The sequence below is a fragment of the Xiphophorus hellerii genome, chromosome 6 (assembly GCF_003331165.1).
Source record: "Xiphophorus hellerii strain 12219 chromosome 6, Xiphophorus_hellerii-4.1, whole genome shotgun sequence".
NCBI classification, from domain to species: domain Eukaryota; kingdom Metazoa; phylum Chordata; class Actinopteri; order Cyprinodontiformes; family Poeciliidae; genus Xiphophorus; species Xiphophorus hellerii.
The window spans coordinates 3,508,860-3,533,167 of record NC_045677.1 but is presented as its reverse complement, the minus strand read 5'-3'; the positions used below and the strand labels follow the sequence as shown (position 1 = coordinate 3,533,167).

Here is a 24,308-nt window from a genome sequence, read left to right as displayed (position 1 = left end):
ACTGGCAAGCATGAGAGTGGCAGTGTCATGGTGAGGGGCTCTTTTACTGTTTGTTTGTTGAAAGTATTTAGCATTAAGAGGAGGATGACCCTTAAAATCTTTTAACTTCACCCCAAAAAACAACTAAATAGTTGAAACTTTTACATAGTTTTAACCATAAAGTGTTTTTTTTTATCTGGATTCTAAACACACATCAAGGAGGGCTCATTAATAAATAATTATCAGAAAATACTTCATAGTTTATATTTAATATGCTTAAATTCTGACAAAATTACATTGTCTGTTGTAGGTAATCAGTTTATTTCAACTCAGTCACTGCTTGGGTTCAAAGCTGCTATTTGCAACTATGATTGATATTTGATACAAACCATAGTTTGTCACCAATCAAACACCAGTCATATATTGGTAGTTGTTTGTTAGCCAATCAGATGTTAGGAATTATTTGAAAAGGCATAGTGGCAGTTTAGGTTATTTAATAATGAGATGTAGCAGAGGAAATAAATGCCTAAAAAAAGGATATATCTGATTTTAAGACATGATTTAAAGATTTTGATATTTGTGTATTTAATAGACTGGCACATTATATACTTAACAAAAACGTTTGGTTCTCTGTAGTAAATGGTCCCACAAAAGAGCAATTAAAACAATTCACATCAAGTCACAAAAACACCACATAACCAAATAATCTGATGTCAGTGTCATTTTAATTGTAAAAGAAAAACAATTACATATAAAGACATTAAAAAATAATAATAATAATAAATAAGGATTTCCACTTTTTTTCTGCATAATATTCATTTTAATATGTGGACTTAGCGATCTCACTTTCTCTTTCTGAAATTAAAGCAACAACGGACACAGTTTAAAATTCAAGCCTTTGGTGTCTGTCTTGGCTCCTGTTACACAGCAGGTGCTCATTGAATATCCAGAGAAGAGACGTCGCCTGTCCCTGGTTTTGGCCTCCCTGACAGTGGTCACTCTGTTCTCTTTCATGGCCGCACACCTCCTGCTCTGCTCGTCTCACTAGCTCTGCAGGAAACTGCTGCATGGACCAAGAAATCAAATGGAATCGTGTTGTTTTCTGAACACCGCTGGTCGTACACGGGCGCAGTACTGTACTGTCGGAGGCTGTGGTGTTCCAGATGCGGCGTTGTGGTCAGTATATTTTCATGATTCTCAGTTGGGTTTCTTTTAATTGTATCAAAAATAGGCTCTCTGTCAATTAAGCTTTTTTTCTTTAGCTGCACATTATTTATGAATCAGCAGCTGATTAAATTATACTATCAAAATTATTGGATTGGGATAATAATTTGTTATAAGAAAATGCATCCTGATTATTTTTGTATGGAATATTTACCTCGGAGCATAATCTTCAGGTTGAATTGTTGTTTTTTTTCATATATAGTTGTTCCGATTTAGGAACAACAATAAAATAAAAGCAGACTTATTATGATCTAGGTTTCTTTTTGCTGTCACCTAATGAGGAAAGTGATTGCATTGGCTGTGGAGGAAAAAAGAGAGAGGAAAAATGTTTAGACGTCAAAATAGCAGATTTTCAACATTGAAAATATGTATCTAAGCACCTCTGCTCTAAGGATGTGAGTGCATCTGAACACACAATAAGACAAAGACTTTTGCAGTCGGGTTTGTAACAAGAAGCGAAGCAAAGAAGTCCCTTCTGTCCAGGAAAAACAACAGAGACTGACGGAAATTATGCAGGAAGTGGGCAGGTCGAGAGCAGAGTATTGGTGCAAAGTTATTTTCTTTGACAAATAATCCTAATTGTCTAGGACACCTGCAAAATAGTTTGTGCAACAAAGAAAAAGTGTGTCAACAGTGAAGCATCCTGATACATTTATATGGGTGCTCATCTTCCAAGGGAGTGGACTTCTTTCTAATAGGATCAAAAACATCCTACTTGTGCAACGTCTTGAAACACTAAGAACCGTGCTCCGCTCTCAAAACGCAGTGGTTAAACAAAAAGCCAACAAACTGCGGCAAACTCCATACACATGTACACTAATTTTTATGTATTTATTTTTTGGGTTTTACAACATGAATTTAGCATAAATTTTCTGAGAGGGCCACGGCCCCCTCTCACCACCCTTTCAGGAACACCTTTGACCCTTAGAAGCTGATATACTGCATGTCAGAGTAAATACCTCCAGATGTTATGAAAAAGGATAAAAACTATTGTAAATATTTACTCTCTGGATAAATGGCATGTTTTTTTCTTTGCTGAAAATAAAAAACACTGCATCTAATAAAATGCTTTTAATTCTTCTTCAGTAAATTATCAAAACAAACAAATAAAAAAACAATAAAAGCTCCAAACACATTTGCAATCATGTTTGGGGATGACTAAGTTTAAATTCATCACTGATGAAGTGGTGAAGATTTACGTTTTCTAAATATTCATCCATATGTTTGTGTATTTTTCCCGTTTTGCTCTCCTCACCTGTCCTCTCTTTCTGGTAACTCTGAAGAAGTAGTCCATCTGCGTCTGTCTCATATGTCCCGCCGCCTCCTCCTTTTTCCTCTCCTCTCGCCTATTTTCTCGATGTTCATGAAACGTCTTCATGCGATGACGGATCCTCTCCTCCCTAAAAACGCACACGGGAGCAAATGGAACAAATCCTTTGGCTCCACATCAGCCCAGGTGGACATAAACAGAAAAACAGGCTCTATGAATCTGTACCTGACATGTTTGGTGTGACACAGGAAGTCCACAACGGCTTCTTCGTCCAGCTCCCTCCACACCAAGTTAGGAGCTGGAGTTTCTGTTTCGTCCAAGAAAATCTTCCTGGCCTCTTTGTATTTCCATAAAAGAGGTACAGGATAGGTCTGGAAGTATGTGACTACATTAGATTTTTTTTTAAAAAGAATTTCTGTATAGTGAGAAGTAGATCAAAACTAAAGATTACCTGTCTGTTGATGTGCAACACCACATTCTCAATAGTGCGATGCTTCTGGATGAGAGTCAGAGCTTTCTTCGGACCTAAACCGGGGATCTTGTCGCAGTAGTCACAGCCCAGCAGAATACAAAGGTCAACAAGCTAAAAGACATTTTGCAAAATAAGACAGGAAAAAAGTGATTATTCATCACAAAACTTTAAACCTGGGGTGTCAAACTATTTTTATTTTGGGCTATATCAAGATTATGAATGTCCGCAAAGAGCCGGTTGTGGTAAAACGTATTGATAAAACCCATTAACAAATGGGTTTAAAGCTAGAGTTCAAACCCAACAACAAAGAAGTTCTGTAATACTGAACATCATTTCACATTCATGTAATTTGGCAGTATACATATGAAAACTACAGCAGAAGTTTGTAGCCACTGAAAAAAAAGAACAAATTCTGGCTTTAATCTTCGGAGATCAAAAGTCATAATTCTGAGAAAAATGTCAAAATATTCACTTTTTCCCTCACAATTTTGACATTCTTTTCTGAGAATCCTGATGTTTGATCTTAGAAGATTAAAGTCAGAATAAATCTGGTCAATTCTGGGGGAAATAAAAGTCAAAATTATAAGAAAAAAGTTCAGATCCCCCCCCCCCCCCCCGTGGCCCTAGGCTTCTTCTGTTGAAAACTGCTTTCATTTGATGGATAAAATATTATTTAAACATACAACGGTTATTTTCAATGTTCAAAACTTTATGGCAGGCTGGATTTGGCCTGCGGGCCTTGACTTTGACACACGCGCTTTAAACGATTTGAATAACAGAAACTTATGCTAAATGTTCATCAATGTTTTGCTCTTACCTCCTCATGAGTAATCTGCAGTTTTTCCAGCAGCCTGGGTAATGAGTATTCCACAACTTCACTGGGAACATGAGCATAAAATCAAAATCAGATAAGACTAACCATCTCTCTAATACAGCAAGGCACTGAACTCTGTATCACTGGAACTACTTTACTTTGTTCTTATATATATATATTCTTATGTATTCTTATATATATATATATATATATATATATATATATACTGTATATATACACACACATTACCTACTTTAAGGCTGCAGTATGTAACTTTTATAAAAAAATGTTTTTTACATATTTGTTAAAACTGTTGCTATGTCATGAGACTACAGCATGAGACAGATAGTCTGTGAAAAAAATCGAGCTCCTCCACCTTCTCCCAGTGCTAACTAGAAACAACCAATCAGAGCCAGGAGGCGGGTCTTATGGCTGTCAATCACCATCTGTGTGGCCCTGCTCAGGCTCTCCTGTCCTTCCCCTCCTTGCTCTCTTCCATGCTGCAGCTAGCATAGCCTGTTAACAATGCTAAGGCTAGTTAGCAATGAAGGTGGATAAACAATTTTCCTGTAACAGTAAATTGTTGTTCCACCATTAGCACATTTAGCATCCCGTACACAAGCCTGACAGACAGAGCTAAGACCCTCCTCCTGGCTCTGATTGGTTGTTTTGGTTGGTGCATTTCTTCAAACGGCATTAGCAGCTCAAGGAGAAGGTGGAGGAGATCGATCTTTTCAGATTATTTGTCTCATAATTTACTGTTACAACATAGTGACAGATTTGACAAATATGTAAAATAAATGTACATTTTTATAAAAGTTACATACTGCAGTTTCAACAATCCACACCTGTCCTTCTTAGCATTCAGCTGACGAATGAGAACGTTTGCTCCAAAGGGCAGCGTGTCCATGTCCTCGGAGGCCACTGCATCCACAACCCCGTCTCTCACCAGCCGGGCACACTGCGCTTCAGCTTCCCCTGGAGCCTGAAAGGCAGAATTCTGTGTATGAAGTATGAAAAAAAAATTCAAAAAAGAAAATGCATGATGGTGGAAGCTGAAACAAGTTGTACCTGGATGACAGGCACACCCATACGTTTCAGTAGCTCAATGGAATCCTTAGTCTGGGCTGATGCTGCATAAAAGAATGATTCAATAACATCAGAATTTGGAAACATCTAAATATGATAAAGAAAGATCCTTTTACACTCTTTGTGCATGTGGACCTTCTCCTGTTCTTTTGGGGGAGCTCCAACCAGCTGCCTCGGCTCGCCTCTCCAGCTGCAGAAAAGCAAGTCTCAATCAGCGAGAGAGATTGTTTTAAAAAATCTGGAATCAGTCAACAGTCAGTCTGCTGTTTCTATAGCAGACCAGTTAAAGTGCTGATTTGAGCAAAACAGGAAATGGTCATTGGTCCCACACAAATGTTCTCCGACTCAAAATGCTCCCCAAAAACAATTCAAAACACGCAGGCTGTAAATATTTCTTACAACAGGTGTCTTTTCCACGGGAGGCTTTCCATCAAATACAAAGACCGGCTTTATGTCGTGTTCCAGGAAGGTCAGTGTGCGGAAAAAGAGTCCAGTCAGAGGGCTGTGGAGAAGAAACCCAACATCATCAACATGGAAGAGAAGCTATTTTGGCATTTATAGCTGAATTGTTAGACTTTTTTTTTTTTTTAACAGTACAGGTGTTTGTATTTTTTCTGACAAGTATTTCTCAAAGATCTCTCACCTCAAAGAGGGTGTTGCTGCTCGAAACTGGTTCAGAACCACTGAGGCATCCAAGGCAATGACTTTCCCTGGGGTGGAATACAGCGGCAGCGCAATGAACATGAAGCTACACAAGAGTTATTAACTTACTGTTTTCCGTCACTGACATAATTTCCCAAAGGACAAACTGAACAGATATTTCCTTGAAGCCGAACAAAAAGAATCGGTTTCAAAAGATTTCATTTGATAAATAAATGAATCACAAGATGTTTTCTCTTTGAATGTGAAAAGGAAAGTTGTTTGATTAGATCATTTCTCTGCAAACACCTCTGATCTGAAAGTACTTAGCTGCACCCCTGCATGAGAGCGAAATCATAATTACTTCACGTTATTGTTGCTTACAGGTGGTTCCATAAACCACTGTATCTGCGAGTGAACTTATACAATTTATGCATATTTGTGGATTTATCCGTGACAGTTCTCTGCATAAAAATGAACTGTTTGGAGAAGATCTTATAATCCTGCCCAGAATAACGTAAGAATAATAAAAATAAGATAATTTATGAATGTATTTTATGTATGGCACACATCTAAACTATAGCTGTTTAGACTTCCTGATGATCAGTAAAAAATGTATGCATTTTCTCAGCAGCACATGGCTATTATTTACATTATTTGTGTAATTTCTTAATAAATTATTAGACCTTACAGAGATATTTAACTAGAAGGTTCTTTTCCACATATGGCAACAGTTTAAGCTTACATACTGTTTACTAGGGTGAGACCAGATAACAGGATTTTGAATTTGACTTCATGTAAAAGCACTGCAACGTCATTTACTGATTTAATTAGCATCAAAGTGACTGCTTTGTGGTATATAATCAACTTAGAAGCTTTGTGAATGCTAACGTTAGCTGCTAGCAACCTTTGTTAGAGATAATTAAGGCAGATCAAGCTGGTCGGCGTTCAGTCCTGTATTACCTGTATAGTCACTGATATCCTTATAAGAAACTGCATCTGGAGCTTCAGAACGAATTAAATCAGCCAGTTTAGTGATCCCCATCCTCCTAATCACATATGGGGTTTTGTTTTTCTCCCACTTCCGGTTTGAAAAATAAAGGAGAAAATAAAACAAAAATAGCGTCGGGTTCTCGGTATATCTCACGGTAAATCGACCTTGTATCCGTTTAGAAACACAGCGGTTGACTAAAATGCGTTTTTATCTTCAACGAATTTCAGCCATTTAAACACAACATCGTTTTCCTCATCTCGGCACGTCGCCAAAGTGGACGGTAGGGGTCAGTACTGAGCAAACAGACGGGTTTTGAGGAAATGGACCTCCAGCATTTATTATAGCAATAATATTTACAGACATTTCACAAATGAATAAATTAGAAACAAAATATTAACCTAACGTATCCTCGCTTTAAATAAATATTAATACATATGTATGTAATGTTCCCATAAGAAGGATGCACAACAGATGAATATATGCTATTCAAAAACAAGTCTTCATCTACTACACCTGAGCATGAACACATTGGCTCCTGGATTTACAGCAAAATTCATAATGAATAAAACAATAGGATTAATGGCTTTAATCTGAGAAACAAAACAAAACAAAAGCAGCTCCAGCTCTGTGAATAGTATGCAAAATATTCATGTAACAGATCATGGTAAGCCTTCCCCCCAAACCCCAGATACACAGTTCAGATAAAACATATGAGAATCTCCTAAACATGTGACATGCAGGGAAATGGCTATGGCATCTGCAAAATTATTATATATTTTGACACTTTACGAATGGTTAGTGATGGCCACAGCAGGGCACCTACATTTCAGCCTAGGTCCGAAACCTAAAACTTTAGTCACTTAAAGAAATCCTTGTTAGTCTTGTGAGTCTTTTCAAACACGTGCTGCTCAGTTTAACAGAGGCCTGTCAGTAACAGATGAGTTTTGTTTTTACTAGTACAAGTCTCTTTTTTTTCTGTTCAAGCCTTTAAATCTCCCTACATGTGTAAAGGTTACTTTGCTCAAACCAAGGTAAAAACTGTTGTCCAAAATATGCAAATAGATGAAAATAATTCGAGTGTAAAATGGGAATTGATATTATGAACACTCTTCCTTTAAATTATATTATGAAATATTTAGTACTATAAATATTTGCAAAGTGGTTGTTGCTGTCAATTGAACACCACTGTTATTTTTTATTTTTACCCTTTTTTGTAACATTTTAACTGACTTGTAGTGAGCTTTGTCTCAGTGTTTGGTGTCAGGATTATTCATTAATAGCCACCGTAAAATTATTTTAACTCAGTCAGATAACTAGTTTTACATTTGACAACAGTGGCTCACAAAATAAAATCAACCATTTTCTGGCCTTCATTTTGTGGGTAAAAACTAGCAAGAACATGATGTATACTGAGTGTACATAGCACATCCAGAAAGCATCTGTAGCTCTTTACGTTTTCCAAATTTTGAGCACTTTCTGGTTTCATTGGTTCAGGGGTTACCTAGTCAGAGATAATATTGAAATCTGTAATAAAAAAACCCAAACAAAAACAACATTTCTTTTTTTTTAATTATTGTGGAATGCCAGAAGAGACCTATGCTGACTGAACAAGGATTTACTTTGACTTCCAGTGTTTTTGGAGATTCGGGCTGTATCCTGGTTTAGCGACGTAACCAGATCCACAAGTTAATGAGCCAGAACGCCACCGTGGTCGAGTACAGGACCACCTCTCGCTTGGAGCGTTCTTTGTTTTCTTCCTCCAGCAGCTGCAGACGTCTGTTGAGCTTCACAATCTGGGGAGCACAAGAATGTCAATGTTTACTTGCACACTTTAAAAAAAAATAAAAAATGTTGAGCGCTAACTCTGCTGGGCTGTGGTAGGGAACCTAACAAATTCCCCAAACACTAACACATCCAGTCCCTGTTTCAGACCTAATCATTTCAAATGAAAAAGAGTTAAATGTTGACAAAGACAGAGTTTAAGATTACGGGACACATTACCTGACGCCGAAGCGATGAAGCATCAACTAAGCCAGATTCGTCAGGGTTCATATCCAAAGCCAAGTCCAAGTGGGTTCTGTGGAAATTAACACATCTTTGGTTACATTAATAAAATAACCAGCATCCCGAACAATACTCTGAAATTCAATATACATATATCCAACAACATTAATTTTCTTGTTCTTTTAGGCCAGTAACCAAATTGCTTTCATTAATCAATCACTACAGTTTTTTGCAATTTTGCAGAACCCAGAACACTTAAAGTTCTGCGGGCCTTACTTGGCTCAATCAAGTTCAGGAGTCATGATTCAACAATAGGAAAGCAAGCTAAAAATCACATTCATTAGAGAGGACCAGGGCCAAGAACCACTGCTGACCAAAGAGACTAAACAAAGGCCCAAAAACATCTTGATGATCCTCAAGAGTTTGGGGAAAATTGCCAAACTCTTGAGTTTTGGAAAGGGTATTGCATTGTATCTAGTGTAGAGTGATGACAGCTGGAGGGGTTTAAAGGTTAACTGATGGAACGGTGAATTCTGCTCTCTAGCAAAAAAATATTGAAGGACAATGTCTGACTATGAGCTCTTGACCTTTAGTTCACGCTTTAAAAAATCAAAACCAAAATGAATCTATGAAGCAGCTCAGTCAAAATCCAGACTTGTATTTTATTAAGATGATGTGGCTTGACCTTAAACAGGCCATTCAAACTTAAGAACCTTCCATTGTGGTTGATATAAACCAATTCTGCACAGAAGAGTGATCCCCAATTCCTCCAAATTGATGTAAAAAACTGTTTGTAAAAAATTACAGACAGTTGATGGCAGTTGTTGCTGCCAAGGTTTGTATATACATTCAATTCAAACGATCAGAGCTGGCCATCTTTATGGAGAAAACAACCAAAAAAAACTCACCTCCGGTGGCTATCGTCCAAGATTTCGAGGACCTGCTGGTAAGCACGGCGTGTCGTTGACTGAACGTAAGACAGAAACCCGGCAGCTGTATACAGGTTGATGTTTGCGTCTTCTGGAGAACAGAGGGGAGGACAGAGGCGGACAGGGGGGGCGGAGGGGGAGGGGGTTACGCTAGCACAGGGGGAAGGTTGGAAGAACCTGTAGATTAATAAACAATGATGACAAATAGACTTTAGGGACCTTTAGGGATCAGCAGCGCTTCAGGTTTTCTTACCTTACATCCCCTCTGCTACAATGGCTGCCATGACGACCTGGTATGTTCTCACTTGCACTGCGTTCCCTCCGAGAGCGGGTGCTATAACTGGCCTGTAACACACGGAAAGAGATCAATGAATTCCAGGCTCACATTAAAGCTAAGATTTAGTGATCACGTGTTATTGAAAATCCTGAATCATTAAATGGCCAAAATCAACAGCTTTCCTGCTGATGATCGTCTCAGCATGCCATCACGTGAAGCAGAAGACTAATCGGACATTCATGTAAGTTGGATGTGTGACAGAAGGGAAAAGCCTAAAACACACAGGACAGTGGGTCCTGAGGATCTCTCTTTGGTAACACTCCACTTAAGATTTTCAGTGACCAGTGTGATAAAACTGACAGCTTTGACTGTACTGACTGGGCCTGTATGCACTGGTCTGTCCAGAGAAGCTTCCAGATATTACCGGGATTTCAACATGAGATGTAAAATTTCCAATAACATAGAACTAGCAGAGATTATAAATAGAATCAATCAATCAATCAAATTCTATTTGTATAGCACCTTTGAGCAACAAGGCATTTCAAAGTACTTTACATCATAAAAACACAAAATTACAAAGTCATCGAACACACAGTTCGATGACTGTGTGTTTGAACACAGTCATCACACAGGCATTACATTTTGCACATCATATTACTGATTGTTTCATGATTAGGTTTCAAAAGCAACTCTAAACAGTTGAGTTTTAGTCTAGATCTAAAGGAACTCAAGTGTTTCAGCCTTTTTGCAGTTTTCTGGAAGTTTGTTCCAGATTTTTGGTGCTCAGATGCTTACTGATTATTAGAGTTTATATTACAATCCACAAAACTAGAGTCTGATTGTACTCACAGTTTGGCTGGGATTACTCTGTGAGTTGGCAGCTTGGTCTGTTTCCAGAGAGTCCAGCGGCTGTTCTGTAAGGGTGAGGACACGCGGCGGGGCCTTCATGTTCAGGAGGTCCACCGATGGAACTGACTGAATTAGATCTAAATCTCTTGGTTGAACAAACCTCGACTCTCCATTGTCACCTGCAAGAAAGGGACATTTATTTTACCACTTCCAGCATCCCACTGATGATGGTTTTAGAGCCGTTTGTCCTGCATGGTCTGCAACAGCTCCACAACTTGAACTGCTGCATCTATGTTTTATTTTGAATGTTTATTATTAATGACACAAACCCAGTATCTTACTTGCAACAACAATTCTTTCAGGAACCTGCATCAGAGTTGTGTGAACCGGTAGAGGTGGCTGAAGCAGAGCGGGCCCCGATCTGCTCTCCGGCGCCACCTTGAGGGTCTCAGGGATTCGCATGCGCTGGCTGATGCCCTCTGTGTACTCCAGCTCATAATGGATGCGGTTTATCTCAGCCACCTCAGCAGGCGGGGTAAAACTTGGCCCACTCATCCAGCCTGCTGTCAAATAGACAAAAAAAAAAAAAAAAAAAGTTTTTTTGAATATATGTTGCTGGGATTCGGTGTCTCTCACATATAGACATTCTGATTTTCTTACCTACAAGATTACAGATGCAAATGAAGCCTTCAAGTTATTTTACTTTCAGATGAACTAAAGTACAAATCAGCCTGATTTCTCACGAGCAATCAGAAAAATTCTAAACTTTAATGTTTTCCCAATCAGGGATCAGAACATACCTAGGCATGGCTGGGTAACAGTGACTAAAACACTCTTCATTGTGGATGTTGTTACTGACTGAAGTTGGCCGCTTCCTGTGTCAGTAACATGTTCAAAATGAAGTCAGAAGAAGCACATGCTGACGGAGCCCTCCAGGGGACATGGAATTTTTTTCTTTTGAGTCCCCTCACAATAATCTACTGATCAGTTATGCGGCATAATCGAATACTGAAAGCCCTTCTTACAGTGGCCGCCGTACTTTCTGCCTTAATACTAGGTTATGTAAGGTTGTTAATATCTCCTTGTAACCCAGTGCGGCCCTCTACCATCATTAGTTTGCTGTGTTTTATAATAATGAAACGTGTTTATTATTATTATTATTACTAAGTCTTTGGTGCAAAAAACTGATTGAAAATCGATTTATTCACTGCATGTTTATGTCTGTTAAGGTTGAGATGGAACTGAACATGAAAGAGGCCCTTTAAACAATTCAGACAACCAGCACAACAGAGACACCATCAAAACTGTCAGATGACTTATTACCCCACAATAATAACTCAAAAAAAGTCCAAATTAGGATGTATTTTTATTTCTTTCCTAATTAGGGAAAGTTTCTGTTTATATCATAGGTTTGTGGTGCCTTTCTATCCTAAAGAAAAAGATATAAAACTTCAGATATTTCATAAAGAGATATTCACATTCATGGAAAAACCTCACATAACCTTATATTACAGCAGAAAGTACGGCGGCCACCATAAGAAAGGCTTACAGTTAGGCCTGTCACGATAGCAAATTTTGCTGAGCGATTAATTGTCTCAAAAAATTATTGCGATAAACGATAATATTGTCTGAAGACCTTTTTACACTGATTTAATGGAAATGACGTAATAATGCATGTGATTTCCTGCCAAAGATAGATACACTTTATTTTCAAAAGAATATTTAACACTGGAGCTGATAAACAAAATAAACAAAACAACCAAAAACAAAATGGATTCTCAGTCTCCATTAACAAAAAATGTACTTGATAAAAACTAAACAACATAAAGTAAAAGTGGAAATAAATACTGCATTCAAAAAAAAGAGTGCAGATTATGAAGTCTGTACATTATGTTGCCCTTCAGTAATAATTAGATTTAAATAGAGAAGATAGGCACATCGACTACCTGATGCAATAGTTCACACTACATGATTTTTTGCTCCTATTTTTCCCCTTATGACAATCTTAAAACGTTGATCTTTCTAAGATTGTGTGGTGTGTTATGGTAGATCGTCGTTGCCGCTCCGATCTAAATCAGGGTTTTCCCCGACTGGGATCTTTAACGCAGCCTGTTGAATGTGACAGGTAGCCAATCAGAAAGCGCGGATTCTCCTCTGTGTTTTCTGAGGGGAAATTACGTCGGGGAATCCCAAACAGCTGACACAGCGCAACCCGAAGTCCAGCCGACGTGGAAACAACATTAATGTTTATTCAACATGCAAAGAATATAGAAATGACAAGGGGAGGAGTTGGAGCGAAATTGCTACCGCAGTTGATAAACCCGGTAACTTTTCAGCTGTTCTTCGTTAACGTGACGTAAATAGGTTATAATGATTTTCATTCAGTCAGGACTTTACGCTGACACTAGTTACATGCATTGCAGGTAGATTGTAGTAAAGCGTTGATTAATGCCTGGTTTTAAAATTAGTTCACTGAACTTGTAGCCGTTATTTTGTGCCCATTGTTGGACACCACACGGCAGGAAGGAACCCGATCGAACCGTTATATCTAGGATTTCTGTCGGCTAATGTGTGGTCTGTCAGGTTTTGAAAATGGGCCGACAATCGGCCGACAGCTCTAAGATAGTGTAGTGTGCGCTGGGCTTTACACTAAGGAAATGAGGAAGGGAGGGTCAGTGGAGAGCACCGGAGTTGAGCCTTTTTTCATTCGGTGTCATCAACAGAAAGAGAAAAAGGCCGGAAGAGATGATAATGCCGATAATTGAAATGACGTCGATAGTTTTAATTTATCGTACGATTAATCGATTTATCGTTTATCGCGACAGGCCTACTTACAGTATTCAATTATGCCGCATGAACGGATCAGTACAGTATTGCGAGGGAACAAAACCTTTTTCGAGGGAATGCAAAAGTTTTGCGAGGGAACGCAAAAGAAATGTTTTCCCCCCATCTTCCCTTGAGGGCTCCATACATGCCTGTGGCCACAAGAGAGCGGGAAACAAGAAATCTGATGTAAAAATATATAAAATATAAAAACTTTTGAGATTAAAATAAATGCACACCTGATGGGTTTTGTTTAAAATGGTGTGAAATATCGCCATTTGTTTTATAGTGGAAACACTGACTCTACTAGGGTGTTCATCAGACAGCCTGAGGGAAGAAACTGTCGCAGTACTGACTGTTTTTTTGTTGTTTTTTGGGGGTTTTTTTACAAATAGCACTCTGTAGCAATGACCTGAAAGTAAACAGTTTGTGTCCAGGATGTGTGGGGTCTGCAGAAATGTTAGCTTCCCTTTTCCTGACCCTAGTTCTGTACAAGTTCAGGATGGAGATAAAATAAGCCCTGATGATTCTCTCTGTAGACCCGATTGTCCACTGCAGTCTGGTCCTGTTGTCGAACACCAGACTGTAGCTAGAGTTTAAAACCAAACCTACAAATCTCTACCAATTCAACTGACACATATTTCCTAGAAGCAAAAGAATGGAGTGGGTAAGATGAAATGAAAGGTTTGGTTTTAAATGGCACCCACTAATCTGTGGGGTTACCCACGATTCCCTGTCTGGTAGGCCCCAGTGCCATTCTGACAGAAAACAGGAGGGACTCTGGCTGAGGCAGGAGGAGAAGCCTGGCATGGCATCCATCAAAGCGGACTGACCAATTCATCTTTTGAATTATTTATTATAAATTATTAATAACACTTAGATTCTTCTTCTTGTAACCTCATACACACATACTATAGCATCTAATGGTAGAAATTATGAAGTCACACGACTTCAATAAAGCTGCCCTTCTCCATGCCAGTGGATAACTACTGCTTAAGCGGTTGAATTTATTTCGAGCAGAATCATTTACGGCTAATTTGGACAGGCTCAGCGATAGCCCCGCCTAGAAGCTGCCGTGTAGTCACAACATGTTGTCTGGCTCGTCTGAAGAGACTGTCCGGCAGTGGCTGAGAGGACTACAGTGGTGAAAGATATGGGGTGTAACAGCCATGCTTCATAAATACTGGATGAAAAACAGCGTTTCTCGCAGCACTGCGTTGAATTACATAACACTGACATGAGTGTAGCTGTTGCTGACACGCGTTTTCAATGTCACAGAATGAAAGACGCCATGTTCAGCCTGAATATAAACTAACATTACGCTAATTAACTAAAATTGGCTAACACACTATTTAACATTAGGAAGCCATGAACAGTAGCCCGCGTTGGTATGTTAGCAAAGCCGTGAGCTGAGAACCGCATACCGTCTCCAATGGAGGGACAGAGCTATGAACCCTGCGTGACTACTTACGGTTTGGGTTTGTTTTTTTTGGTCCAAGCTTTAAAATGTCATGTCAAATCAATGTTCCATTCGTTAAATAAACAGCTTCTGCTGGAGACAATCAGCGAGCAACTGTACGACTCCAAACGCAAGTAAAGAGTGGCTGTTGCTCCAATCACAATCGCGTGCATGACTGCGGGGGGCGGAGCTTGAGACTTCCAGTGCTCGCGGAAACGAGAGCCGCTATACTAGGTGGTAAAGAGGTTATAAAACTACTCTCACATTACAGCAGGATGCTTCTTTATTAAGGAATCATCCGGCGAAATAAATAATAGAGAATGGCCATCTACAAAATGCCTCCCGCTTATTCAGTTTTTATTTATTGGAATGAGTAACATGCACACATCCACCCTAATTAGGTCACTATTTCCATAATTTTGTATGCACCCTTTTTGTCCTCTTGTTTACATATCTATCCAGTTCTACTATTACGTTATCCAGTTCTATTGTCAAAATACGGTCTGATCATACTGAAGAAAATATTTTTAATCTATGCAGTAATGGGGGAGTAAAGAACGGAGGAGAAGGACTTACATATGAGATTGTGCTTATGTATTTTGTTTTGTATGAACCTTGCATCATAGTTTTATAAGTTTCTTGCACACTGTTGATTTTGAGTGGCATTAAGTGGAGACCTTAATGCCACTCGTTTAGTCTCTAATCATATCTTTAAGAGTGAATGTAACTACTGCTCCGAGATGAGTTGCTTTTTATTAAAACAACACAATATTAAAATCTGGAGAACAATTACAATTCATAGAAAAATGTTGTTTATTTCACGGCAGATCGACATCTGTTAGCTACATGAAAATAAGCTATTATTGATTACAACCCCACACTATTTAATTAAAAACAACAACATCATTTTAATATCTCCACATCAGCTTTAAAATTTTAGCATAACTATTAAAAATATCAGGTTGAAAACTTTCTGCTACAAGTGTAGAAATACACCTCCCAGAATTCCATCGGCTTCCTACACACAGCGCATGCGTAGTCGGTCTGAGCCATTATTTTGTCTTCCTCAAGCTTTAAATGAACAACAGGCTAAGCGCTCCCTGAAATGAATTAAATATTAATTCACGGAAAGAGCTTTTTTTTCTCCCTCCGTCCTCACCGAGAACATACCATGGAGCGTGTCGGTCAGTAGCTCGCTGTCTCGCCGGGCCTGTTCGGTCCTCCGTTGGGCTTGAAGGCCGAACACGGTACGCGGGGTGACAGCCCCGTTAAAAGGCAGCAGTTTGGGTGTTTATCTGCTCGGCTAGCCTCTCAGCTAGCTTCCTAGAGAGCAGCGACGGGAAGCGACGAAAACTGTAAGGACTGATAAGTTTGGAAAGACAGAGCTGTGACTGTCGCTCTGTCCGACCCGGCAGAAGGGATGGCACACCTTGGAGACTTGCAGAACCAGGTACAGAACCTCCCGCCACCTTTCTTATCCTTTGTTTAGTGAATTCCTGTGGCTGTCAGGCTTTTCAGGAATAAGGTTGGGTGGGGGTCCAAGACATCGGGGCACACGGTTAAACCAATTGTCACAACATGTACCATTTTTATTATCATCACATTTTGCAAGACACGCGATTTTAGACACTTTTGTAAGATAATTTAAAATGCAATGTGCTGTTTTATAATTTAAATTCTCAATAATTTTGCATTTGCAGTTGATATATTTGTACGCTGAGACAACCTCGTAGCTTTGAGTTTATTTGCTGCTGTTATTTCAAATGTTTAATATAGTAATGTAAAACAGACATAGCTAGTCATATTTTCTATTAACATTTTGCAGCACAGCACTGTAGTATATCGAATATACATTTAAGTATTGCTTTCTGTGCTTTTTATGTCAATTAGAGACAAGCTCACGGTACACACACACACACACACACACACACGCACCCACACACACACCCACACACACACACACACACACAAACATAAGCACTTTCATTAGCATACAAGATGCTTAGATTTGTCTGTCACTCATCCAGAACACCAAGCTGGACCCGGAGGAGTACTTCACCAAGCAGGAGCGGATTGGAAAGGGTTCTTTTGGAGAGGTTTACAAGGGCCTAAACAACCGCACCAAGGAGGTGGTGGCCATTAAAATTATTGACCTGGAAGAAGCCGAGGATGAAATAGAAGATATTCAGCAGGAGATCACAGTCCTGAGCCAATGTGATAGTCCGTTTGTTACCAAGTATTATGGATCATATTTGAAGGTGAGATAATAAAAAAAAACCCACACACACACAACAGGCTACATAAAGAGCCTCGCAAAAATATAAGTTTTTCACATTTCATGTCACAACTACAAACAATAATGTCTTATTGAGGCGTTTTATGAAATAGACCAGGGGTGTCAAACTCTAGTCCTCAAGGGCCGCTGTCCTGCAGTGTTTAGATGTGCCACAGGTACAGAACACTCTTTTTTTTGTGTGTGTGTGTAGATCAGTTCTCCAGAGCCCTGCTAATGACCAAATTATTCTATTCAGGTGGTGCAGCAGAGGCACATCTAAAAGTTGCAGGGCAGTGGCCCTCCGTCCTGGAGTGGCCCTCTGTCCTGGAGGGCCACTGGAGTTTGACACCTGTGAAATAGACCAACACTAAGTAGCACAGAACTGTGAAGTGTCTTTCCTTTTCAAAATCCTTCATAAATAAAACTCAAATAAAAAGGTAGGCACAATTTTGTTTTCTGCCCCATTCTTTCTGATACCCCTAAATAAAATGAACTAGAGCAAACTGGCTTAAGAATTTAGTAAACAGAGTTCACCAGCGTGTAACTTAGCCTCAGCATAAATAGTAATTGATCTGAGAATATTGCAGAGGTTTGCGTTAGGACTTTAGAGAGCAAACGGCTTCGTTGAGGCTAACTGTTATGCTCATGCTAACTGTGGAGGAGCTGCAGAGAACCACAGCTCAGGTGGGGAAATTCTGGGCCCAGTCCAGTTTTCATTTACACACATATAAATGTGGAAAAAGATTAGACCAAAATGATGCTTTTTTTTTTTTTTTTGTGGACATGCAAAATGCAACGTGTGCTATAAACCGACACAATAACCCTGAGAACACCATCATCACAGTGAAACATGCAGGGGCGCGTCCATGTTTCCTCAGACCTTTCTGCTTGATGTAAACTGGTTAATAAATGGATAGCTAAAGGTGCTTTGTGGTAGTTTTTTAAAATTACTATATATACATTTTACAGAACTTGAACCAGGTGAAGCTAAAACTGTCACTTGAAGAGTACTGATTAGACATTAGAGCATATTTACAGATATTTTTCTTAAATGCAAAATGCATATATTTTCTGTGCAGTTTTGGCTTAATTGCTGCTCTGAACATGTTGTTCTTTCAGCAAGCTGCCTTTTTGTCAGTCTGTATACTCCACTTAATTAATCAATTACAAAATTATTTCAATAATTGATTAATCACAATTAATTGTTTCAGCCTGATTTTATTACACAAAATCCCAACAATCCCAATTGGGTTTTGGCTAACAAACCAAAAAAATCAACATTTATAGCATAATCTAGACTTAATTCATGTGACTGAGGTCAAACTGTTGTGCTGACAGCCAAAGAGACTTTAAAAGGAAACCAGATAAAGAGTTAAAATGAAATAAACAATCTAAAAAAATAAAAAAGAAAGAAGTAGCAACAATTTATCCATTCGTTAATATAAATGAATTATTATTATTATTATAAAAAACAAAGAAAATGTCACATCCAAAAATCTGAATAAGTAGAAAAGTAAAAAATAAGTCTAATTTATGTGGTTGTAACCTGACAGAACGTTGAAATAACAACCAGGAGATGGATTGTAAAGCGCTCAAAAACAAGTTAAAGACAATGTGAAACTACTGTCAGTTAATACTCTATTCTTTTTTTTCCCCACTGTAGGGGACCAAGCTGTGGATCATCATGGAGTATTTAGGCGGAGGATCTGCTCTGGATCTGGTAAGAAGTTTTCTACGTCTCACACAGCCCGCTGTTGTTGCAGCCAGACTGAAAACGAGAATCCAAACCGTCCCGTCTCTCGCCGGCCCAGCTCCGCCCCGGACCTCTGGAGGAGACCTACATCGCCACGATACTGCGGGAGATTCTCAAAGGCCTCGAGTATCTGCACTCGGAGAGGAAGATTCACAGAGACATCAAAGGTAATGAAAGATGTGTGACTACCGCGTGGTGCTGGCCGAGTCCGAACCAGATGCTTCACACTCAGCCACGCAGTCACACTGCACACATTCTTCTGCTTGATTTCACAAGCGTGTGTGAGGTTGTAACGTCGCAGCCGTCTGTAGGTGCTAAACATATTCACGTTGGTATTTTATTTTCATTTACATCTTTCTTTCTTTTTTTTTTTATTGACTTTTTTTTAGCTTTACATCATGGTACAGCATTATTCTCTCATCAAAAACATACCTGGAGTGTTGCTTTGATGTAGAAATCCATTAATCTCCCCTGGCAACCATTCAGCTGTGTATAGCACCTAAATTACAAAGTCAAATTTGAAACATGAAGTGTTTTTGTAACAACTGATGGCATGCCTGAAAAACACATAACTCTGCCCCTTTAAATGTTTTTCTTTGTTACTCGTAAAATAGATCGATTGTAGTAATCCCACAGTGACAAAAGTGAGACATTTAATAAGTTGGACTATTAGTGCGTTTAATATTCCGCAGAAAAATGAATGCATCATTTCTCCCCGCTTCTTGACTCCTCTGTAGAGTGTTTGTGCTTTTTAGTGCTGAAGCCACAGATTCAGTGTCTTGTTCTCAGCAACACGTTTCAGGGACTGCATTTGACTCCACTCTGCTCCGCTCCTCTGCAGGGTGTGCCCCGAAGAGTTTAGTCCTACAGCTTAGTGCTCCTGTTGAGACATCTGAAGTGAAAGATGTGGATCATTTAGTTTCATCAGCTCCTTACGGTGGGGTACAGCTAGCGAGGAAACATGATGTCTTAAAATTCAGTGAGTTGAAAGTAGGAAAAAATGACCAAATGTGAGGATTTTGCCATCTTTCTCAAGGGTCAAATTTTGATTTCTTTACATTTGGGCCATACATGCACAGCTATAGCTTTTATGAGATTTTCCTTCCATCGACATTCCAAAAATGATCAAATGGCTGCATGCATTTTATTTTTTGGTGCATGCAGGAGGCGTTTGTTTCTCTCTGGAATCTTCCAGTGACTAAATATAAAAGCTAGGGATTAGCCGACTCCCAACCGGGAGAAAAACACACTTAGTTTAAACCAGTACAAACTAGAAAACTAACTCATGATAAACTTTTAGAGTGCTTTTAATCAATATTACTTGCTGTTATATATATAGAATATTGATATGGGCTATTTTCATGTGAAAAGGTAAAATAGTTTTTTTTGGTATAAGGGCTGAACAGACTGCAGTTTTCTGGCCGATCACCGATCTTTAAAAAGCCTGACCTGCAGATTCCCATTTTATTTTATTTTGTCTGAATGGTTGCTAGGTTGGGACACGGTGGGGTTACTATTGTTAACCACAGGACGTGGGCGGGGCTAACGGTCAGTTCTTTCTCACAGCAGATCAGAAGTGGACAGAACCATTAGCTGGTATTTTATGGCCCTGGTATTTATTGTTCCTCCCTGACTGGGTCTGCTGCAGAACATGCATCCAGATACTGTGGTACGTATCTGCTGTAAACCTCCAAGCGCTAATGGAAGTACAATAATACTGTTACCATGGAGACTAAACGCTGGATGAAGAAGAGACCTTGCTGACTGATTTCTTAGGCAAGAAATCAGTCAGCAGGGAGCTGTGTAGCAGGGAGCGCACCATTTAAAGGGAGCCATCTAGATCCTCTATCTCTACGTCCTTTAGATAAGAAAAACACAACTTTGTTTAATTTTATGTATTTAAATTGACATTTTCCATATTTATCATAGCCCTGTATTGTTTATGATGAAGTGTGCCACTGATCAAATGAGGCTGCAGCAGTTTTACTCCAGACCAAGTGTTTGCTGGTGACCCAGTTTCACCATGGAGCATTTAGAACCTCTGTAACGGATAGCAAAGGCTAACCCAGCTTATTGAGCTCCCTCTCTCCCTCTCTTTTTCTTTCTCTCTCCCAGCTGCCAACGTGTTGCTATCGGAGCAGGGCGACGTGAAGCTTGCTGATTTCGGAGTGGCCGGCCAGCTGACAGACACCCAGATCAAGAGGAACACGTTTGTTGGCACGCCGTTCTGGATGGCGCCGGAGGTCATCAAGCAGTCGGCTTATGACTTCAAGGTGAGAGAGGAGCAGCAGCAAACGACAAACACAAGCACCGTGACTGACATTTGACGTGACAGAGTTACTGCTACACACGCCGAGCGTCTCTTTCAGCTTTGCACTTCTAGAAACTGAACTCAAACTAGGTGGTAAACGTTATATTTCCACTCTTGCCTCAGACATGCTAACACAGAAATATGCTTTGCTCTGAACTACTTGGCTGTAGTTTAAGGTTGAGCCTCTGTTGGTTTGGACGCCAGGAAGTTAGCTTTTACTCACATCTGATCCAAACTCCCACTTCCTCATGTTCACTGAGGCGGCGGGTAGAAAACTCTCTGAGGTTACTTTCACCAGCAGCTTGTTTTTCTTGCCCCTCCCGTCCATAAAAGCCCCGTTTTCAGAGTGCACGACTGACAGCTGTTCAGAGTTTCACACTTTAAATGCGATCGGTGCAGCTCCTCCAGAGGTACCACAGCACACACCACTTTATGCTACCATAAACTAGCACAACGTGCTAGTTTATGGTTGCCAGGGGAGATTAATTAGCTAGATTGAACTGTTTTGAGAGAGATGCTTAAAGCTCAGGATACTGTTCTGGAACCTAACTCTGAAATGAAATGAAATCTTTATTTTTAGAACAAGTAAAATCTCAGAGACAAAATAAAATATTTAAGAAAACAAAAAAATCTATCACAATAATAATTAAACATGAAAAAACAAACAAAAATCTGGGTTTATACTGAAACAGTAACAGATTTTGTTCTGCTTCTGTACAGTAAAGGCTGATGCTAATTCTAAAATTTAAATGCACGCCACACTTTTCAGGTTTTTGTTGCATCAAAATGTTAAAAACGTGTTTCATCGTCCCTCTGTTTTGCGTTGATTTATTACATAAAAATCCACTAAAATCTATCATTTTCTTGCGTGTTTCAGTGTGGGAAAACATTGCGGGTTTTAGATTTGAAGTCTCGTTCTTAGTTGCAGCGCATTTTGTGTCGCATGACGTGACGACATGTTTCTGCTCCGTTTCAGGCCGACATCTGGTCCCTGGGGATAACGGCCATAGAGCTGGCTAAAGGAGAGCCGCCCAACTCAGAGCTGCACCCCATGAGGGTCCTGTTCCTCATCCCCAAAAACCCCCCGCCCACCCTGGAGGGCCCCTACAGCAAACCTTTCAAAGAGTTTGTAGAGGCCTGCCTAAACAAAGACCCTCGTTTTGTGAGTCCAACAGTTGCGTCCGTTCTTGAAGCTCACAATTCTGGAGCTTTTCAACGTGGAAAAAGAGAGCTTCGCTAATTAAAACGTATAAGAATTAGAGATGCACCGAACCAAAGTTAATATCCGTATCGGTCCGATATTGCAAAAAATTCTAGGTTGGGCATCGGTGACAATGTGCCCAGTCTATTCAGTCTAATTCTATGTTTTGTGCTCTGAGTGACGCCATTCTTTATTATTTATTTTACATTATACCGTATTTAGAATTTCTAATTTCACTTTCTGAACCATTTCAAAGAAAGTTTGTTGGAGTTTATTTTTTGCATGTTTGACCGAGACAGTCAACCTATTGTGTCTGTCAGTTTCAGTTTCTTTATTATTTATTTTACATTGACTGTTCTACTCCTAATTGCACTGGCAGAACAAATGAAAGTTGTTTTTACATGTTTGACCAAACTTACGAAGCTGTTTGTGTACTTAGGTGAGCTATACTGATGCAGAGTTATGAGATTGATTTTATTATTCAGTACTTTTATGTCTGTGTTTCTTAAAAGAAGAAAAAAAAAACATTTTAAGTCAATTCAGTACCTCAGATATCTGTATCAGTATTGGCAGTGAAAAAAGTGGATCGGTGCGTCCCTAATAAGAATAAGTAAGTAAATGGATTGTGATTCTTTGTCGTTTTTTTACTCGTGTCCTGTCTGCACAGAGGCCCACCGCCAAAGAGCTCCTGAAGCACAAGTTTATCACGCGTCACACCAAGAAGACGACGTATCTCACAGAGCTGATCGACCGATACCGGCGCTGGAAATCCGAGGGACACGGGGAGGAGTCCAGCTCCGACGACTCAGACATGTTAGTGCCACCGTGACTCTAAGAGCATTTCTGGCCGCTCGCGGAATCAGCAGCGTTTCATTCTCCTCCATCTTACAGGGATGCTGACGGTGACGTTGAGCAGACTCCCGTGTGGAACTTCCCTACAGTCAAATCTATAAGCCAGCTACAGCAGGGCTACCCACAGCCGGACTCAGAGGTGAGGCGTCCTGCTGCCACACAAGGCAACCAGCAGCTGCTCTGTCAGGTCGCTCAGCTCTTTGCCTCTCCCCTTCTCTTTAGTCTGGAGATTCTATGAAACGACAACCTAAGTCACAGTGCTTGTCTGCTTTGGTGACACCCATATTCAGAGAGGTAAGTCACACTCTTCCTCCTCATCACAACTGCAACTCATTGACATAACCAGACCAATAACCAGTTATTGACAATACCTTTCTTCCCCACCAGTTGAAAGACAAGCGTCGGGCCAGCGGCGGTGGAGTAGGAGCCATTGAGGAACTGGAGAACGCCTTCAGCCTGGCAGAGGAGTCCTTCCCAGGCATCTCTGACCGTCTGGTCACACACATGATGGAGAGAGTGTGCAGGTGCCACCGGCGCCACCGACGTTCTAAAACCAACGTCACGTCTCTGACTGTAACCTGCTAATCCGCGTTCTCCTTTCAGGTTTACTTTAAATGGTAACATGACTCCATCTTCACGGTGAAACCCCCTACTGGATGTAACGTGACCCGGCCTCGTTTTTTTTTTTTTTTTTTTTTTTTGTCCGTCTGTCCCTGAACACAACAGCTCTGACGACCACAAACAGACCACCTGTCGTACCACTGCCACCTTCCTTCTACACCCTGAAAGAGATCTTATAATTAGTTACAATTAAATATTTTTACAGTTTTTCTTTAAAAACGAAGAGTATTTAACACTAAAACAAAAAGGACAAAAAAAATATGCCATGCCATTTAGACCGTTGTGTATACCTGTTAGTGAGAAGAAATCTACTATAATAAAGTCTATTGAAAATGATCTCCTGTCTTTCTTGCACTATGTACCCTACTATCACCATGCCTACTTTTATTCATAGAAACTCCATTAAAAAGGGACATGTTGACATTACAAAATGAAATTTGTTCAATGCACTCCCATTTTCCCCCTCATAGTGA

General features: G+C 39.8%; 3 protein-coding genes across 7 annotated transcripts; 1 reads left to right on the top strand and 2 right to left on the bottom strand.

The window, feature by feature from the left end:
* Positions 1-850: 850 nt before the first annotated feature.
* LOC116721606 (probable flap endonuclease 1 homolog) lies at positions 851-6,749 on the bottom strand. Its single transcript, XM_032565471.1, has 11 exons — positions 6,451-6,749; positions 5,492-5,558; positions 5,248-5,350; positions 4,984-5,038; positions 4,831-4,892; positions 4,608-4,744; positions 3,763-3,823; positions 2,925-3,056; positions 2,699-2,844; positions 2,459-2,603; positions 851-1,501 (listed from the first exon to the last, which is right to left on the bottom strand). Exons 1-11 carry the CDS (start codon positions 6,530-6,532, stop codon positions 1,448-1,450), a joined length of 1,044 nt encoding a protein of 347 aa, XP_032421362.1. The 5' UTR covers positions 6,533-6,749; the 3' UTR covers positions 851-1,447.
* Positions 6,750-7,052: 303 nt separating this feature from the next.
* Positions 7,053-16,106, bottom strand: LOC116721609 (mitochondrial fission factor homolog A-like). 4 transcript variants are annotated; one of them, XM_032565478.1, is made up of 7 exons: positions 15,993-16,106; positions 10,882-11,103; positions 10,541-10,719; positions 9,668-9,759; positions 9,394-9,591; positions 8,483-8,558; positions 7,053-8,274 (listed from the first exon to the last, which is right to left on the bottom strand). In XM_032565478.1, the coding sequence occupies exons 2-7, from the start codon at positions 11,093-11,095 to the stop codon at positions 8,143-8,145; spliced, it is 891 nt and encodes a 296-aa protein (XP_032421369.1). In that variant the 5' UTR covers positions 11,096-11,103; positions 15,993-16,106; the 3' UTR covers positions 7,053-8,142. The 4 variants fall into 4 exon arrangements, with proteins under 4 accessions (XP_032421369.1, XP_032421367.1, XP_032421370.1 ...); XM_032565476.1 differs by lacking the exon at positions 15,993-16,106 and adding an exon at positions 14,835-14,976; XM_032565479.1 differs by lacking the exon at positions 15,993-16,106 and adding an exon at positions 14,835-14,976 and having other exon boundaries at positions 9,394-9,564.
* stk25b (serine/threonine kinase 25b) lies at positions 16,068-24,171 on the top strand. 2 transcript variants are annotated; one of them, XM_032565449.1, is made up of 11 exons: positions 16,068-16,272; positions 16,850-17,080; positions 18,761-18,817; positions 18,909-19,017; positions 20,966-21,123; positions 22,138-22,323; positions 23,030-23,175; positions 23,254-23,353; positions 23,437-23,508; positions 23,602-23,738; positions 23,818-24,171. In XM_032565449.1, exons 1-11 carry the CDS (start codon positions 16,243-16,245, stop codon positions 23,855-23,857), a joined length of 1,266 nt encoding a protein of 421 aa, XP_032421340.1. In that variant the 5' UTR covers positions 16,068-16,242; the 3' UTR covers positions 23,858-24,171. The 2 variants fall into 2 exon arrangements, with proteins under 2 accessions (XP_032421340.1, XP_032421339.1); XM_032565448.1 differs by having other exon boundaries at positions 23,602-24,171.
* The last annotated feature ends 137 nt before the right edge of the window (positions 24,172-24,308 follow it).

What these genes read in the sequence shown, in the direction of transcription:
- LOC116721606 (XM_032565471.1), bottom strand. Translation starts at nt 6,532, where the DNA reads ATGGGGATCACTAAACTGGCTGATTTAATTCGTTCTGAAGCTCCAGAT. An exon ending in GGATATCAGTGACTATACAG is followed by an intron (nt 5,559 to 6,450) that starts GTAATACAGGAC and finishes ATTCCACCCCAG; the next exon opens with GGAAAGTCATTGCCTTGGAT. An exon ending in TGTCACACCAAACATGTCAG is followed by an intron (nt 2,604 to 2,698) that starts GTACAGATTCAT and finishes GTGCGTTTTTAG; the next exon opens with GGAGGAGAGGATCCGTCATC.
- LOC116721609 (XM_032565478.1), bottom strand. Translation starts at nt 11,095, where the DNA reads ATGAGTGGGCCAAGTTTTACCCCGCCTGCTGAGGTGGCTGAGATAAAC. An exon ending in TGAAAGAATTGTTGTTGCAA is followed by an intron (nt 10,720 to 10,881) that starts GTAAGATACTGG and finishes CCTTTCTTGCAG; the next exon opens with GTGACAATGGAGAGTCGAGG. An exon ending in TTGGACGATAGCCACCGGAG is followed by an intron (nt 8,559 to 9,393) that starts GTGAGTTTTTTT and finishes TAATTTCCACAG; the next exon opens with AACCCACTTGGACTTGGCTT.
- stk25b (XM_032565448.1), top strand. Translation starts at nt 16,243, where the DNA reads ATGGCACACCTTGGAGACTTGCAGAACCAG. An exon ending in GATTCACAGAGACATCAAAG is followed by an intron (nt 19,018 to 20,965) that starts GTAATGAAAGAT and finishes TCTCTCTCCCAG; the next exon opens with CTGCCAACGTGTTGCTATCG. An exon ending in ACCCACAGCCGGACTCAGAG is followed by an intron (nt 23,354 to 23,436) that starts GTGAGGCGTCCT and finishes CCTTCTCTTTAG; the next exon opens with TCTGGAGATTCTATGAAACG.